At 47.1% G+C, this 18363-nt stretch overlaps 1 protein-coding gene across 1 annotated transcript in view; it reads right to left on the reverse strand.

Moving 5' to 3' along the window:
* Positions 1-15866: 15866 nt before the first annotated feature.
* Positions 15867-18363, reverse strand: part of LOC106571069 (regulator of G-protein signaling 6) — a 119963-nt gene continuing 117466 nt past the window's right edge. Inside the window, exons 15-17 of the mRNA XM_045695553.1 lie at positions 17385-17474; positions 17076-17135; positions 15867-16816 (exon numbers count right to left, since the gene is read on the reverse strand). Of these exons, the coding sequence (XP_045551509.1) occupies positions 16766-16816; positions 17076-17135; positions 17385-17474 (201 nt within the window). The 3' untranslated portion in view covers positions 15867-16765. The remainder of the gene's footprint in view (positions 16817-17075; positions 17136-17384; positions 17475-18363) is intronic.

Here is an 18363-nt window from a genome sequence, read left to right on the forward strand (position 1 = left end):
TGCCAGTCTGTTTGAAATATCAGCACTTCCTGAGCATGTTGAGAACAGTGCCATTCTGTTTGTGATATCAGGACTTCCTGAGCATGTTGAGAACAGTGCCAGTCTGTTTGCGATATCAGGACTTCCTGAGCATGTTGAGAACAGTGCCATTCTGTTAGTGATATCAGGACTTCCTGACCATGTTGAGAACAGTGCCATTCTGTTTGTGGTACCAGGACTTCCTGACCATGTTGAGAACAGTGCCAGTCTGTTTGAAATATCAGGACTTCCTGAGCATGTTGAGAACAGTGCCAGTCTGTTTGTGGTACCAGGACTTCCTGAGCATGTTGAGAACAGTGCCAGTCTGTTTGTGGTATCAGGACTTCCTGAGCATGTTGAGAACAGTGCCAGTGTGTTTGTGCTACCAGTACTTCCTGAGCATGTTGAGAACAGTGCCAGTCTGTTTATGGTACCAGGACTTCCTGAGCATGTTGAGAACAGTGCCAGTCTGTTTGCGATATCAGGACTTCCTGAGCATGTTGAGAACAGTGCCAGTCTGTTTGCGGTACCAGGACTTCCTGAGCATGTTGAGAACAGTGCCAGTCTGTTAGTGATATCAGCACTTCCTGAGCATGTTGAGAACAGTGCCATTCTGTTTGCGATATCAGGACTTCCTGAGCATGTTGAGAACAGTGCCAGTCTGTTTGTGATATCAGGACTTCCTGAGCATGTTGAGAACAGTGCCATTCTGTTTGTGGTATCAGGACTTCCTGAGCATGTTGAGAACAGTGCCAGTCTGTTTGTGATATCAGGACTTCCTGAGCATGTTGAGAACAGTGCAAGTCTGTTTGTCGTATCAGGACTTCCTGAGCATGTTGAGAACAGTGCCATTCTGTTTGTGGTACCAGGACTTCCTGAGCATGTTGAGAACAGTGCCAGTCTGTTTGTGGTATCAGGACTTCCTGAGCATGTTGAGAACAGTACCAGTCTGTTTGCAATATCAGGACTTCCTGAGCATGTTGAGGACAGTGCCATTCTGTTACTGATATCAGCACTTCCTGAGCATGTTGAGAAAAGTGCCATTCTGTTTGTGATATCAGGACTTCCTGAGCATGTTGAGAACAGTGCCAGTCTGTTTGCGATATCAGGACTTCCTGAGCATGTTGAGAACAGTGCCATTCTGTTAGTGATATCAGCACTTCCTGAGCATGTTGAGAACAGTGCCATTCTGTTTGCGATATCAGGACTTCCTGAGCATGTTGAGAACAGTGCCAGTCTGTTTGTGATATCAGGACTTCCTGAGCATGTTGAGAACAGTGCCAGTCTGTTTGCGGTACCAGGACTTCCTGAGCATGTTGAGAACAGTGCCAGTCTGTTAGTGATATCAGCACTTCCTGAGCATGTTGAGAACAGTGCCATTCTGTTTGCGATATCAGGACTTCCTGAGCATGTTGAGAACAGTGCCAGTCTGTTTGTGATATCAGGACTTCCTGAGCATGTTGAGAACAGTGCCATTCTGTTTGTGGTATCAGGACTTCCTGAGCATGTTGAGAACAGTGCCAGTCTGTTTGTGATATCAGGACTTCCTGAGCATGTTGAGAACAGTGCAAGTCTGTTTGTCGTATCAGGACTTCCTGAGCATGTTGAGAACAGTGCCATTCTGTTTGTGGTACCAGGACTTCCTGAGCATGTTGAGAACAGTGCCAGTCTGTTTGTGGTATCAGGACTTCCTGAGCATGTTGAGAACAGTACCAGTCTGTTTGCAATATCAGGACTTCCTGAGCATGTTGAGGACAGTGCCATTCTGTTAGTGATATCAGCACTTCCTGAGCATGTTGAGAAAAGTGCCATTCTGTTTGTGATATCAGGACTTCCTGAGCATGTTGAGAACAGTGCCAGTCTGTTTGCGATATCAGGACTTCCTGAGCATGTTGAGAACAGTGCCATTCTGTTAGTGATATCAGCACTTCCTGAGCATGTTGAGAACAGTGCCATTCTGTTTGCGATATCAGGACTTCCTGAGCATGTTGAGAACAGTGCCAGTCTGTTTGTGATATCAGGACTTCCTGAGCATGTTGAGAACAGTGCCATTCTGTTTGTGGTATCAGGACTTCCTGAGCATGTTGAGAACAGTGCCAGTCTGTTTGTGATATCAGGACTTCCTGAGCATGTTGAGAACAGTGCCAGTCTGTTTGTCGTATCAGGACTTCCTGAGCATGTTGAGAACAGTGCCATTCTGTTTGTGGTACCAGGACTTCCTGAGCATGTTGAAAACAGTGCCAGTCTGTTTGTGGTATCAGGACTTCCTGAGCATGTTGAGAACAGTACCAGTCTGTTTGCGATATCAGGACTTCCTGAGCATGTTGAGGACAGTGCCATTCTGTTAGTGATATCAGCACTTCCTGAGCATGTTGAGAACAGTGCCATTCTGTTTGTGATATCAGGACTTCCTGAGCATGTTGAGAACAGTGCCAGTCTGTTTGCGATATCATGACTTCCTGAGCATGTTGAGAACAGTGCCATTCTGTTAGTGATATCAGGACTTCCTGACCATGTTGAGAACAGTGCCATTCTGTTTGTGGTACCAGGACTTCCTGACCATGTTGAGAACTGTGCCAGTCTGTTTGCGATATCAGGACTTCCTGAGCATGTTGAGGACAGTGCCATTCTGTTAGTGATATCAGCACTTCCTGAGCATGTTGAGAACAGTGCCAGTCTGTTTATGGTACCAGGACATCCTGAGCATGTTGAGAACAGTGCCAGTCTGTTTGCGATATCAGGACTTCCTGAGCATGTTGAGAACAGTGCAAGTCTGTTTGCGGTACCAGGACTTCCTGAGCATGTTGAGAACAGTGCCAGTCTGTTTGTGGTACCAGGACGTCCTGAGCATGTTGAGAACAGTGCCAGTCTGTTTGTGATATCAGGACTTCCTGAGCATGTTGAGAACAGTGCCATTCTGTTTGTGGTACCAGGCCTTCCTGAGCATGTTGAGAACCTTAGTGCCAGTCTGTTTGTGTTATCAGGACTTCCTGAGCATGTTGAGAACAGTGCTAGTCTGTTTGTGGTATCAGGACTTCCTGAGCATGTTGAGAACAGTGCCAGTCTGTTTGTCGTATCAGGACTTCCTGAGCATGTTGAGAACAGTGCCATTCTGTTTGTGACTACCTGAGAATGTTGAGAACAGTCCCAGTCTGTTTGCGATATCAGGACTTCCTGAGCATGTTGAGGACAGTGCCATTCTGTTAGTGATATCAGCACTTCCTGAGCATGTTGAGAACAGTGCCATTCTGTTTGTGATATCAGGACTTCCTGAGCATGTTGAGAACAGTGCCAGTCTGTTTGCGATATCAGGACTTCCTGAGCATGTTGAGAACAGTGCCAGTCTGTTTGTGGTACCAGGACTTCCTGAGCATGTTGAGAACAGTGCCATTCTGTTTGTGATATCAGGACTTCCTCAGCATGTTGAGAACAGTGCCATTCTGTTTGCGATATCAGTGCTTCCTGAGCATGTTGAGAACAGTGCCAGTCTGTTTGCGATATCAGGACTTCCTGAGCATGTTGAGAACAGTGCCAGTCTGTTTGTGGTACCAGGACTTCCTGAGCATGTTGAGAACAGTGCCAGTCTGTTTGTGGTATCAGGACTTCCTGAGCATGTTGAGAACAGTGCCAGTCTGTTTGTGGTACCAGGACTTCCTGAGAATGTTGAGAACAGTACCAGTCTGTTTGCGATATCAGGACTTCCTAAGCATGTTGAGGACAGTGCCATTCTGTTAGTGATATCAGCACTTCCTGAGTATGTTGAGAACAGTGCCATTCTGTTTGTGATATCAGGACTTCCTGAGCATGTTGAGAACAGTGCCAGTCTGTTTGTGGTACCAGGACTTCCTGAGCATGTTGAGAACAGTGCCAGTCTGTTTGTGGTACCAGGAATTCCTGAGCATGTTGAGAACAGTGCCAGTCTGTTTGTGGTACCAGGACTTCCTGACCATGTTGAGAACAGTGCCAGTCTGTTTGTGATATCAGGACTTCCCGAGCATGTTGAGAACAGTGCCAGTCTGTTTATGATATCAGGACTTCCTGAGCATGTTGAGAACAGTGCCAGTCTGTTTGTGGTACCAGGACTTCCTGAGCATGTTGAGAACAGTGCCAGTCTGTTTGTGATATCAGGACTTCCTGAGCATGTTGAGAACAGTGCCAGTCTGTTTGTGGTACCAGGACTTCCTGAGCATGTTGAGAACAGTGCCAGTCTGTTTGTGGTACCAGGACGTCCTGAGCATGTTGAGAACAGTGCCAGTCTGTTTGTGATATCAGGACTTCCTGAGCATGTTGAGAATTGTGCCATTCTGTTTGTGGTATCAGGACTTCCTGAGCATGTTGAGAACAGTGCCTGTCTGTTTGTGGTATCAGGACTTCCTGAGCATGTTGAGAACCTTAGTGCCAGTCTGTTTGTGGTATCAGGACTTCCTGAGCATGTTGAGAACAGTGCTAGTCTGTTTGTGGTATCAGGACTTCCTGAGCATGTTGAGAACAGTGCCAGTCTGTTTGTTGTATCAGGACTTCCTGAGCATGTTGAGAACAGTGCCATTCTGTTTGTGACTTCCTGAGAATGTTGAGAACAGTCCCAGTCTGTTTGCGATATCAGGACTTCCTGAGCATGTTGAGGACAGTGCCATTCTGTTAGTGATATCAGCACTTCCTGAGCATGTTGAGAACAGTGCCATTCTGTTAGTGTTATCAGGACTTCCTGACCATGATGAGAACAGTGCCATTCTGTTTGTGGTACCAGGACTTCCTGACCATGTTGAGAACAGTGCCATTCTGTTTGTGGTATCAGGACTTCCTGAGCATGTTGAGAACAGTGCCAGTCTGTTTGTGATATCAGGACTTCCTGAGCATGTTGAGAACAGTGCCAGTCTGTTTGTCGTATCAGGACTTCCTGAGCATGTTGAGAACAGTGCCATTCTGTTTGTGGTACCAGGACTTCCTGAGCATGTTGAAAACAGTGCCAGTCTGTTTGTGGTATCAGGACTTCCTGAGCATGTTGAGAACAGTACCAGTCTGTTTGCGATATCAGGACTTCCTGAGCATGTTGAGGACAGTGCCATTCTGTTAGTGATATCAGCACTTCCTGAGCATGTTGAGAACAGTGCCATTCTGTTTGTGATATCAGGACTTCCTGAGCATGTTGAGAACAGTGCCAGTCTGTTTGCGATATCATGACTTCCTGAGCATGTTGAGAACAGTGCCATTCTGTTAGTGATATCAGGACTTCCTGACCATGTTGAGAACAGTGCCATTCTGTTTGTGGTACCAGGACTTCCTGACCATGTTGAGAACTGTGCCAGTCTGTTTGCGATATCAGGACTTCCTGAGCATGTTGAGGACAGTGCCATTCTGTTAGTGATATCAGCACTTCCTGAGCATGTTGAGAACAGTGCCAGTCTGTTTATGGTACCAGGACATCCTGAGCATGTTGAGAACAGTGCCAGTCTGTTTGTGATATCAGGACTTCCTGAGCATGTTGAGAACAGTGCCATTCTGTTTGTGGTACCAGGCCTTCCTGAGCATGTTGAGAACCTTAGTGCCAGTCTGTTTGTGTTATCAGGACTTCCTGAGCATGTTGAGAACAGTGCTAGTCTGTTTGTGGTATCAGGACTTCCTGAGCATGTTGAGAACAGTGCCAGTCTGTTTGTCGTATCAGGACTTCCTGAGCATGTTGAGAACAGTGCCATTCTGTTTGTGACTACCTGAGAATGTTGAGAACAGTCCCAGTCTGTTTGCGATATCAGGACTTCCTGAGCATGTTGAGGACAGTGCCATTCTGTTAGTGATATCAGCACTTCCTGAGCATGTTGAGAACAGTGCCATTCTGTTTGTGATATCAGGACTTCCTGAGCATGTTGAGAACAGTGCCAGTCTGTTTGCGATATCAGTGCTTCCTGAGCATGTTGAGAACAGTGCCAGTCTGTTTGCGATATCAGGACTTCCTGAGCATGTTGAGAACAGTGCCAGTCTGTTTGTGGTACCAGGACTTCCTGAGCATGTTGAGAACAGTGCCATTCTGTTTGTGATATCAGGACTTCCTCAGCATGTTGAGAACAGTGCCATTCTGTTTGCGATATCAGTGCTTCCTGAGCATGTTGAGAACAGTGCCAGTCTGTTTGCGATATCAGGACTTCCTGAGCATGTTGAGAACAGTGCCAGTCTGTTTGTGGTACCAGGACTTCCTGAGCATGTTGAGAACAGTGCCAGTCTGTTTGTGGTATCAGGACTTCCTGAGCATGTTGAGAACAGTGCCAGTCTGTTTGTGGTACCAGGACTTCCTGAGAATGTTGAGAACAGTACCAGTCTGTTTGCGATATCAGGACTTCCTAAGCATGTTGAGGACAGTGCCATTCTGTTAGTGATATCAGCACTTCCTGAGTATGTTGAGAACAGTGCCATTCTGTTTGTGATATCAGGACTTCCTGAGCATGTTGAGAACAGTGCCAGTCTGTTTGTGGTACCAGGACTTCCTGAGCATGTTGAGAACAGTGCCAGTCTGTTTGTGGTACCAGGAATTCCTGAGCATGTTGAGAACAGTGCCAGTCTGTTTGTGGTACCAGGACTTCCTGACCATGTTGAGAACAATGCCAGTCTGTTTGTGATATCAGGACTTCCCGAGCATGTTGAGAACAGTGCCAGTCTGTTTATGATATCAGGACTTCCTGAGCATGTTGAGAACAGTGCCAGTCTGTTTGTGGTACCAGGACTTCCTGAGCATGTTGAGAACAGTGCCAGTCTGTTTGTGATATCAGGACTTCCTGAGCATGTTGAGAACAGTGCCAGTCTGTTTGTGGTACCAGGACTTCCTGAGCATGTTGAGAACAGTGCCAGTCTGTTTGTGGTACCAGGACGTCCTGAGCATGTTGAGAACAGTGCCAGTCTGTTTGTGATATCAGGACTTCCTGAGCATGTTGAGAATTGTGCCATTCTGTTTGTGGTATCAGGACTTCCTGAGCATGTTGAGAACAGTGCCTGTCTGTTTGTGGTATCAGGACTTCCTGAGCATGTTGAGAACCTTAGTGCCAGTCTGTTTGTGGTATCAGGACTTCCTGAGCATGTTGAGAACAGTGCTAGTCTGTTTGTGGTATCAGGACTTCCTGAGCATGTTGAGAACAGTGCCAGTCTGTTTGTTGTATCAGGACTTCCTGAGCATGTTGAGAACAGTGCCATTCTGTTTGTGACTTCCTGAGAATGTTGAGAACAGTCCCAGTCTGTTTGCGATATCAGGACTTCCTGAGCATGTTGAGGACAGTGCCATTCTGTTAGTGATATCAGCACTTCCTGAGCATGTTGAGAACAGTGCCATTCTGTTAGTGTTATCAGGACTTCCTGACCATGATGAGAACAGTGCCATTCTGTTTGTGGTACCAGGACTTCCTGACCATGTTGAGAACAGTGCCAGTCTGTTTGCGATATCAGGACTTCCTGAGCATGTTGAGAACAGTGCCAGTCTGTTTGTGGTACCAGGACTTCCTGAGCATGTTGAGAACAGTGCAAGTCTGTTTGTGGTATCAGGACTTCCTGAGCATGTTGAGAACAGTGCCAGTCTGTTTGTGGTACCAGGACTTCCTGAGAATGTTGAGAACAGTACCAGTCTGTATGCGATATCAGGACTTCCTAAGCATGTTGAGGACAGTGCCATTCTGTTAGTGATATCAGCACTTCCTGAGTATGTTGAGAACAGTGCCATTCTGTTTGTGATATCAGGACTTCCTGAGCATGTTGAGAACAGTGCCAGTCTGTTTGTCGTACCAGGACTTCCTGAGCATGTTGAGAACAGTGCCAGTCTGTTTGTGGTACCAGGACTTCCTGAGCATGTTGAGAACAGTGCGAGTCTGTTTGTGGTACCAGGACTTCCTGACCATGTTGAGAACAGTGCCAGTCTGTTTGTGATATCAGGACTTCCTGAGCATGTTGAGAACAGTGCCAGTCTGTTTGTGATATCAGGACTTCCTGAGCATGTTGAGAACAGTGCCAGTCTGTTTGTGGTACCAGGACGTCCTGAGCATGTTGAGAACAGTGCCAGTCTGTTTGTGGTACCAGGACTTCCTGAGCATGTTGAGAACAGTGCCATTCTGTTTGTGGTATCAGGACTTCCTGAGCATGTTGAGAACAGTGCCAGTCTGTTTGTCGTATCAGGACTTCCTGAGCATGTTGAGAACAGTGCCATTCTGTTTGTGGTACCAGGACTTCCTGAGCATGTTGAGAACAGTGCCCGTCTGTTTGCGATATCAGGACTTCCTGAGCATGTTGAGAACAGTGCCAGTCATTTTGTGGTATCAGGACTTCCTGAGAATGTTGAGAACAGTACCAGTCTGTTTGCGATATCAGGACTTCCTGAGCATGTTGAGGACAGTGCCATTCTGTTAGTGATATCAGCACTTCCTGAGCATGTTGAGAACAGTGCCATTCTGTTTGTGATATCAGGACTTCCTGAGCATGTTGAGAACGGTGCCAGTCTGTTTGCGATGTCAGTGCTTCCTGAGCATGTTGAGAACCGTGCCATTCTGTTAGTGATATCAGGACTTCCTGACCATGTTGAGAACAGTGCCATTCTGTTTGTGGTACCAGGACTTCCTGACCATGTTGAGAACAGTGCCAGTCTGTTTGCGATATCAGGACTTCCTGAGCATGTTGAGAACAGTGCCAGTCTGTTTGTGGTACCAGGACTTCCTGTGCATGTTGAGAACAGTGCCAGTCTGTTTGTGGTACCAGGACTTCCTAAGCATGTTGAGAACAGTGCCAGTCTGTTTGTGGTATCAGGACTTCCTGAGCATGTTGAGAACCTTAGTGCCAGTCTGTTTGTGGTATCAGGACTTCCTGAGCATGTTGAGAACCTTAGTGCCAGTCTGTTTGTGGTACCAGGACTTCCTGAGCATGTTGAGAACAGTGCCAGTGTGTTTGTGGTATCAGGACTTCCTGACCATGTTGAGAACAGTGCCAGTCTGTTTGTCGTATCAGGACTTCCTGAGCATGTTGAACACAGTGCCATTCTGTTTGTGGTACCAGGACTTCCTGAGCATGTTGAGAACAGTGCCAGTCTGTTTGTGGTATCAGGACTTCCTGAGCATGTTGAGGACAGTGCCATTCTGTTTGTGGTACCAGGACTTCCTGAGCATGTTGAGAACAGTGCCAGTCTGTTTGTGGTATCAGGACTTCCTGAGAATGTTGAGAACAGTACCAGTCTGTTTGCGATATCAGGAATTCCTGAGCATGTTGAGGACAGTGCCATTCTGTTAGTGATATCAGCACTTCCTGAGCATGTTGAGAACAGTGCCATTCTGTTTGTGATATCAGGACTTCCTGAGCATGTTGAGAACAATGCCAGTCTGTTTGCGATATCCGGGCTTCCTGAGCATGTTGAGAACAGTGCCATTCTGTTAGTGATATCAGGACTTCCTGACCATGTTGAGAACAGTGCCATTCTGTTTGTGGTACCAGGACTTCCTGACCATGTTGAGAACAGTGCCAGTCTGTTTGCGATATCAGGACTTCCTGAGCATGTTGAGAACAGTGCCAGTCTGTTTGTGGTACCAGGACTTCCTGAGCATGTTGAGAACAGTGCCAGTCTGTTTGTGGTATCAGGACTTCCTGAGCATGTTGAGAACAGTGCCAGTCTATTTGTGGTACCAGGACTTCCTGAGAATGTTGAGAACAGTACCAGTCTGTTTGCGATATCAGGACTTCCTAAGCATGTTGAGGACAGTGCAATTCTGTTAGTGATATCAGCACTTCCTGAGTATGTTGAGAACAGTGCCATTCTTTTTGTGATATCAGGACTTCCTGAGCATGTTGAGAACAGTGCCAGTCTGTTTGTGGTACCAGGACTTCCTGAGCATGTTGAGAACAGTGCCAGTCTGTTTGTGGTACCAGGACTTCCTGAGCATGTTGAGAACAGTGCCAGTCTGTTTGTGGTTTCAGGACTTCCTGAGCATGTTGAGAACAGTGCCATTCTGTTTGTGATATCAGGACTTCCTGAGCATGTTGAGAAAAGTGCCAGTCTGTTTGTGATATAAGGACTTCCTGAGCATGTTGAGAACAGTGCCATTCTGTTTGCGATATCAGGACTTCCTGAGCATGTTGAGAACAGTGCCAGTCTGTTTGTGATAACAGGACTTCCTGATCATGTTGAGAACAGTGCCATTCTGTTTGTGGTACCAGGACTTCCTGAGCATGTTGAGAACAGTGCCAGTCTGTTTGCGATATCAGGACTTCCTGAGCATGTTGAGGACAGTGCCATTCTGTTAGTGATATCAGCACTTCCTGAGCATGTTGAGAACAGTGCCATTCTGTTTGTGATATCAGGACTTCCTGAGCATGTTGAGAACAGTGCCAGTCTGTTTGTTTTACCAGGACTTCCTGAGCATGTTGAGAACAGTGCCAGTCTGTTTGTGGTACCAGGACTTCCTAAGCATGTTGAGAACAGTGCCAGTCTGTTTGTGGTATCAGGACTTCCTGAGCATGTTGAGAACCTTAGTGCCAGTCTGTTTGTGGTATCAGGACTTCCTGAGCATGTTGAGAACAGTGCTAGTCTGTTTGTGGTACCAGGACTTCCTGAGCATGTTGAGAACAGTACCAGTGTGTTTGTGGTATCAGGACTTCCTGACCATGTTGAGAACAGTGCCAGTCTGTTTGTCGTATCAGGACTTCCTGAGCATGTTGAGAACAGTGCCATTCTGTTTGTGGTACCAGGACTTCCTGAGCATGTTGAGAACAGTGCCAGTCTGTTTGTGGTATCAGGACTTCCTGAGCATGTTGAGAACAGTGCCATTCTGTTTGTGGTACCAGAACTTCCTGAGCATGTTGAGAACAGTGCCAGTCTGTTTGTGGTATCAGGACTTCCTGAGAATGTTGAGAACAGTACCAGTCTGTTTGCGATATCAGGACTTCCTGAGCATGTTGAGGACAGTGCCATTCTGTTAGTGATATCAGCACTTCCTGAGCATGTTGAGAACAGTGCCATTCTGTTTGTGATATCAGGACTTCCTGAGCATGTTGAGAACAGTGCCAGTCTGTTTGCGATATCCGGGCTTCCTGAGCATGTTGAGAACAGTGCCATTCTGTTAGTGATATCAGGACTTCCTGACCATGTTGAGAACAGTGCCATTCTGTTTGTGGTACCAGGACTTCCTGACCATGTTGAGAACAGTGCCAGTCTGTTTGCGATATCAGGACTTCCTGAGCATGTTGAGAACAGTGCCAGTCTGTTTGTGGTACCAGGACTTCCTGAGCATGTTGAGAACAGTGCCAGTCTGTTTGTGGTATCAAGACTTCCTGAGCATGTTGAGAACAGTGCCAGTCTGTTTGTGGTACCAGGACTTCCTGAGAATGTTGAGAACAGTACCAGTCTGTTTGCGATATCAGGACTTCCTGAGCATGTTGAGGACAGTGCCATTCTGTTAGTGATATCAGCACTTCCTGAGCATGTTGAGAACAGTGCCATTCTGTTTGTGATATCAGGACTTCCTGAGCATGTTGAGAACAGTGCCAGTCTGTTTGCGATATCAGGGCTTCCTGAGCATGTTGAGAACAGTGCCATTCTGTTAGTGATATCAGGACTTCCTGACCATGTTGAGAACAGTGCCATTCTGTTTGTGGTACCAGGACTTCCTGACCATGTTGAGAACAGTGCCAGTCTGTTTGCGATATCAGGACTTCCTGAGCATGTTGAGAACAGTACCAGTCTGTTTGTGGTACCAGGACTTCCTGAGCATGTTGAGAACAGTGCCAGTCTGTTTGTGGTACCAGGACTTCCTAAGCATGTTGAGAACAGTGCCAGTCTGTTTGTGGTATCAGGACTTCCTGAGCATGTTGAGAACCTTAGTGCCAGTCTGTTTGTGGTATCAGGACTTCCTGAGCATGTTGAGAACCTTAGTGCCAGTCTGTTTGTGGTACCAGGACTTCCTGAGCATGTTGAGAACAGTGCCAGTGTGTTTGTGGTATCAGGACTTCCTGACCATGTTGAGAACAGTGCCAGTCTGTTTGTCGTATCAGGACTTCCTGAGCATGTTGAACACAGTGCCATTCTGTTTGTGGTACCAGGACTTCCTGAGCATGTTGAGAACAGTGCCAGTCTGTTTGTGGTATCAGGACTTCCTGAGCATGTTGAGAACAGTGCCATTCTGTTTGTGGTACCAGGACTTCCTGAGCATGTTGAGAACAGTGCCAGTCTGTTTGTGGTATCAGGACTTCCTGAGAATGTTGAGAACAGTACCAGTCTGTTTGCGATATCAGGACTTCCTGAGCATGTTGAGGACAGTGCCATTCTGTTAGTGATATCAGCACTTCCTGAGCATGTTGAGAACAGTGCCATTCTGTTTGTGATATCAGGACTTCCTGAGCATGTTGAGAACAGTGCCAGTCTGTTTGCGATATCCGGGCTTCCTGAGCATGTTGAGAACAGTGCCATTCTGTTAGTGATATCAGGACTTCCTGACCATGTTGAGAACAGTGCCATTCTGTTTGTGGTACCAGGACTTCCTGACCATGTTGAGAACAGTGCCAGTCTGTTTGCGATATCAGGACTTCCTGAGCATGTTGAGAACAGTGCCAGTCTGTTTGTGGCACCAGGACTTCCTGAGCATGTTGAGAACAGTGCCAGTCTGTTTGTGGTATCAGGACTTCCTGAGCATGTTGAGAACAGTGCCAGTCTATTTGTGGTACCAGGACTTCCTGAGAATGTTGAGAACAGTACCAGTCTGTTTGCGATATCAGGACTTCCTGTTAGTGATATCAGCACTTCCTGAGCATGTTGAGAACAGTGCCATTCTGTTTGTGATATCAGGACTTCCTGAGCATGTTGAGAACAGTGCCAGTCTGTTTGCGATATCAGGGCTTCCTGAGCATGTTGAGAACAGTGCCATTCTGTTAGTGATATCAGGACTTCCTGACCATGTTGAGAACAGTGCCATTCTGTTTGTGGTACCAGGACTTCCTGACCATGTTGAGAACAGTGCCAGTCTGTTTGCGATATCAGGACTTCCTGAGCATGTTGAGAACAGTGCCAGTCTGTTTGTGGTACCAGGACTTCCTGAGCATGTTGAGAACAGTGCCAGTCTGTTTGCGATATCAGGACTTCCTGAGCATGTTGAGAACAGTGCCATTCTGTTTGCGGTACCAGGACTTCCTGACCATGTTGAGAACAGTGCCAGTCTGTTTGCGATATCAGGACTTCCTGAGCATGTTGAGAACAGTGCCAGTCTGTTTGTGGTATCAGGACTTCCTGAGCATGTTGAGAACAGTGCCAGTCTGTTTGTGGTACCAGGACTTCCTGCGCATGTTGAGAACAGTGCCAGTCTGTTTGTGGTACCAGGACTTCCTGAGCATGTTGAGAACAGTGCCAGTCTGTTTGTGGTATCAGGACTTCCTGAGCATGTTGAGAACAGTGCCAGTCTGTTTGTGGTACCAGGACTTCCTGAGCATGTTGAGAACAGTGCCAGTCTGTTTATGGTACCAGGACTTCCTGAGCATGTTGAGAACAGTGCCAGTCTGTTTGCGATATCAGGACTTCCTGAGCATGTTGAGAACAGTGCCAGTCTGTTTGCGGTACCAGGACTTCCTGAGCATGTTGAGAACAGTGCCAGTCTGTTTGCGGTACCAGGACTTCCTGAGCATGTTGAGAACAGTGCCAGTCTGTTTGTGGTACCAGGACTTCCTGACCATGTTGAGAACAGTGCCAGTCTGTTTGTGATATCAGGACTTCCTGAGCATGTTGAGAACAGTGCCAGTCTGTTTGTGATATCAGGACTTCCTGAGCATGTTGAGAACAGTGCCAGTCTGTTTGTGGTACCAGGACTTCCTGAGCATGTTGAGAACAGTGCCATTCTGTTTGTGGTACAAGGACTTCCTGAGCATGTTGAGGACAGTGCCATTCTGTTAGTGATATCAGCACTTCCTGAGCATGTTGAGAACAGTGCCAGTCTGTTTGTGATATCAGGACTTCCTGAGCATGTTGAGAACAGTGCCAGTCTGTTTGTGGTACCAGGACTTCCTGAGCATGTTGAGAACAGTGCCATTCTGTTAGTGATATCAGGACTTCCTGAGCATGTTGAGGACAGTGCCATTCTGTTAGTGATATCAGCACTTCCTGAGCATGTTGAGAACAGTGCCATTCTGTTTGTGGTACCAGGACTTCCTGACCATGTTGAGAACAGTGCCAGTCTGTTTGCGATATCAGGACTTCCTGAGCATGTTGAGAACAGTGCCAGTTTTTGCGGTATCAGGACTTCCTGAGCATGTTGAGAACAGTGCCAGTCTGTTTGTTGTACCAGGACTTCCTGAGCATGTTGAGAACAGTGCCAGTCTGTTTGTGGTATCAGGACTTCCTGAGCATGTTGAGAACACTGCCAGTCTGTTTGTGGTACCAGGACTTCCTGAGCATGTTGAGAACAGTGCCAGTCTGTTTATGGTACCAGGACTTCCTGAACATGTTGAGAACAGTGCCAGTCTGTTTGCGATATCAGGACTTCCTGAGCATGTTGAGAACAGTGCCAGTCTGTTTGTGGTACCAGGACTTCCTGAGCATGTTGAGAACAGTGCCAGTCTGTTTGTGGTACCAGGACTTCCTGAGCATGTTGAGAACAGTGCCAGTCTGTTTGTGGTACCAGGACTTCCTGAGCATGTTGAGAACAGTGCCAGTCTGTTTGTGGTACCAGGACTTCCTGACCATGTTGAGAACAGTGCCAGTCTGTTTGTGATATCAGGACTTCCTGAGCATGTTGAGAACAGTGCCAGTCTGTTTGTGATATCAGGACTTCCTGAGCATGTTGAGAACAGTGCCAGTCTGTTTGTGGTACCAGGACTTCCTGAGCATGTTGAGAACAGTGCCAGTCTGTTTGTGGTACCAGGACTTCCTGAGCATGTTGAGAACAGTGCCAGTCTGTTTGTGATATCAGGACTTCCTGAGCATGTTGAGAACAGTGCCATTCTGTTTGTGGTATCAGGACTTCCTGAGCATGTTGAGAACAGTGCCAGTCTGTTTGTGATATCAGGACTTCCTGAGCATGTTGAGAACAGTGCCATTCTGTTTGTGATATCAGGACTTCCTGAGCATGTTGAGAAAAGTGCCAGTATGTTTGTGATATCAGGACTTCCTGAGCATGTTGAGAACAGTGCCAGTCTGTTTGTGGTACCAGGACTTCCTGACCATGTTGAGAACAGTGCCAGTCTGTTTGTGATATCAGGACTTCCTGAGCATGTTGAGAACAGTGCCATTCTGTTTGTGGTATCAGGACTTCCTGAGCATGTTGAGAACAGTGCCAGTCTGTTTGTGATATCAGGACTTCCTGAGCATGTTGAGAACAGTGCCAGTCTGTTTGTCATATCAGGACTTCCTGAGCATGTTGAGAACAGTGCCAGTCTGTTTGTGATATCAGGACTTCCTGAGCATGTTGAGAACAGTGCCAGTCTGTGGTACCAGGACTTCCTGAGCATGTTGAGAACAGTGCCAGTCTGTTTGTCATATCAGTACTTCCTGAGCATGTTGAGAACAGTGGAATGAGTAGGTGTGTCCCAACGTTTGACTGATACTGTATATCCATACTTCCATTCATTTTTTCAACTAATACCTGGTTGATGAGTCCTGTGACACTTGTGGGGGTCCTAAGAGCAAAACAGAGTTTTGTAGGCCAAACCGTTCAGACGCAACACATGTTTTCGTGGTCAGACAAACAGCTCTGTAGATCTGCCACCGCAGATGCGGAAGGCCGACAGGCAGATGCGGAAGGCCGACAGGCAGATGCGGAAGGACGACAGGCAGATGCGGAAGGACGACAGGCAGATGCGGTGGATTGAGACGCAGCCAAATACAAAAAGAAACAGACAACATTTTTGGACAGGGTTTTTTTTTTATTTTGTTAATTAGGGTGCCGTCGAACTCTTTTTTTTTTTTTTTTAAGTAACTAAAATCAAATCAAGGCTGAAAAACTCAATAGAAAGAGCAGAACAGATCATTATGTTCCCGTTTCCATATACTGGCCTACCTCAGAGTGACGAATGAAAATAAGGTGCTTATTCTAAATCCATTATAAACATCATTTAACCATTTTTATGTTTATATAATAAAGGTATTATACTGTAGTAACATGAGCTGAGATAAAGTAGAAGTCTGACGTTCCATTTGGTTATAGAATCTATTAAAGGAACCAGAGAGAGAGAGAGAGAGAGAGAGCCAGAGAGAGAGAGAGAGAGACAGAGAGAGAGCCAGAGAGAGAGAGGGGGCAGAGTTATATTTCGATAAACTACACAGTGTCTACGTCCCAAATCGCACCCTATTGTCTTTATAGTGCACTACTTTTGACTAATGCCCAGGATAGGATGTTACCAGTCTCCACTACTTTAGACTAATGCCCAGGCTAGGATGTTGCCAGTCTCCACTACTTTAGACTAATGCCCAGGCTAGGATGTTGCCAGTCTCCATCCTTTTCCCAAAGTGTATACTTTCTCGTATGGATTAAACAAAAGTACACAAATCATATGGACTCTAGTCAAAAGTAGTGCACTATATAAGACAACATGGTGCCACTTGAGACGCAGCCAAAGACAGCACTCGCCCAGTGTCAGATCTAAGTGACTTATTGCATGATGTCTGTCCTCCGCTGAAGCTCAGGAAACTGATCTGAAGTCAGTTATGTGGGCGACGTTGTGTCCAGGCCCCAGTTAGGCTTCTAAGCCTCAACACCACTCTCCCCACAGTGGATCAGCTCCGGTGGGCATGGCTGTCTTACTCTAGCCCCAGGCCTGGTCAGGACAACTGCATCAGGCCCGTCAGCCGTTTGCCTGTCAGTGATTTTCCCTGAAGAGTGATAGTATAGAATTAATATGATGGTTGCCTTGTTGGTTTAAGGTGAAAAGTTTTGTAACAAAGTAGTGGTCGGATTAATCTATATGTATAGGTGAGACAGATACAGACAGACAGACAGACAGACAGACAGACAGACAGACAGACAGACAGACAGACAGACAGACAGACAGACAGACAGACAGACAGACAGACAGACAGACAGACAGACAAAGAACAGAAAGATAAAAGAACAGGAAGTAGAGCCACTGACCACACTGCGTGTGAACTTCTCCAGAGAGGTGCGTCTTCCCTGCTGCTGCTCCGTCTCAGGCTTGGGAACAAAGCATTATGGGAAGAGAAAGGGGAAGAGAAAGGAGAAGAGAGGAGAGGAGAGGAGACAGAAAAGAGTTGAAAATATGTGATGTCACTGATTCAGACCATACAGTAGTTCACTGACTGCAGAACCTGGAAATGTCCAATAGAGGGCAGCACTTTACTATGTTGGATGCTGAGGACTGGTGTCTAACTGCAGTCTGCCCCAGGCAAACAGACACACACACACACAGAGAAACAGACACACCTTCTTCCTGGCCGTCAGAAGGTTCTGGTAAGAGTTGGAACGGAGGTACCGTGCGTAGCTGTCACTCTTCATCAGCTTATAGATGTGGTCCTGAAACAGGAGAGAGAAGGGGGAGACAAACAGGGAGAGAGAGAAGGATGGAGACAAACAGGGAGAGAGAGAAGGGGGAGACAAACAGGGAGAGAGAGAAGGAGGGAGACAAACAGGGAGAGAGAGAAGGGGGGAGACAAAAAGGGAGAGAGAGAAGGGGGAGACAAACAGAGAGTGAGAGAAGGAGGGAGACAAACGGAGAGAGAGAAGGGGGGAGACAAACAGGGAGAGAGAGAAGGGGGGAGACAAACAAGGAGAGAGAAGGCGGGAGAGACAAATAGGGAGAGAGAGAAGGGGGGGACAAACAGGGAGCGAGAGAATGGGGAAGAGACAAATAGGGAGAGAGAGAAGGGGAGAGATAAGGGGGGAGACAAACAGGGAGAGAGAGAAGGGGGGAGACAAACAGGGAGAGAGAAGGGGGGGACCAACAGGGAGAGAGAAGGGGGAGACAAACAGGGAAAGAAGGAAGGGGGAGACAAACAGGGAGAGAGAGAAGGGGGGAGACAAACAGGGAGAGAGAGAAGGGGGAGACAAACAGGGAGAGAGAAGGGGGGAGACAAACAGGGAAAGAAGGAAGGGGGGGACCAACAGGGAGAGAGAAGGGGGAGACAAACAGGGAAAGAAGGAAGGGGGAGACAAACAGGGAGAGAGAGAAGGGGGAGACAAACAGGGAGAGAGAGAAGGGGGAGACAAACAGGGAGAGAGAAGGGGGAGACAAACAGGGAAAGAAGGAAGGGGGGGACAAACAGGAAGAGAGAAGGGGGAGACAAACAGGGAGAGAGAGATAAGGAGGGAGACAAACAGGGAGAGAGAGATAAGGGGGAGACAAACAGGGAAAGAGAAGGGGGGAGACAAATAGGGAGAGAAAGAAGGGGGAGAGATATAGGGA

Source organism: Salmo salar, chromosome ssa15, assembly GCF_905237065.1.
Source record: "Salmo salar chromosome ssa15, Ssal_v3.1, whole genome shotgun sequence".
Lineage (NCBI taxonomy): Eukaryota > Metazoa > Chordata > Actinopteri > Salmoniformes > Salmonidae > Salmo > Salmo salar.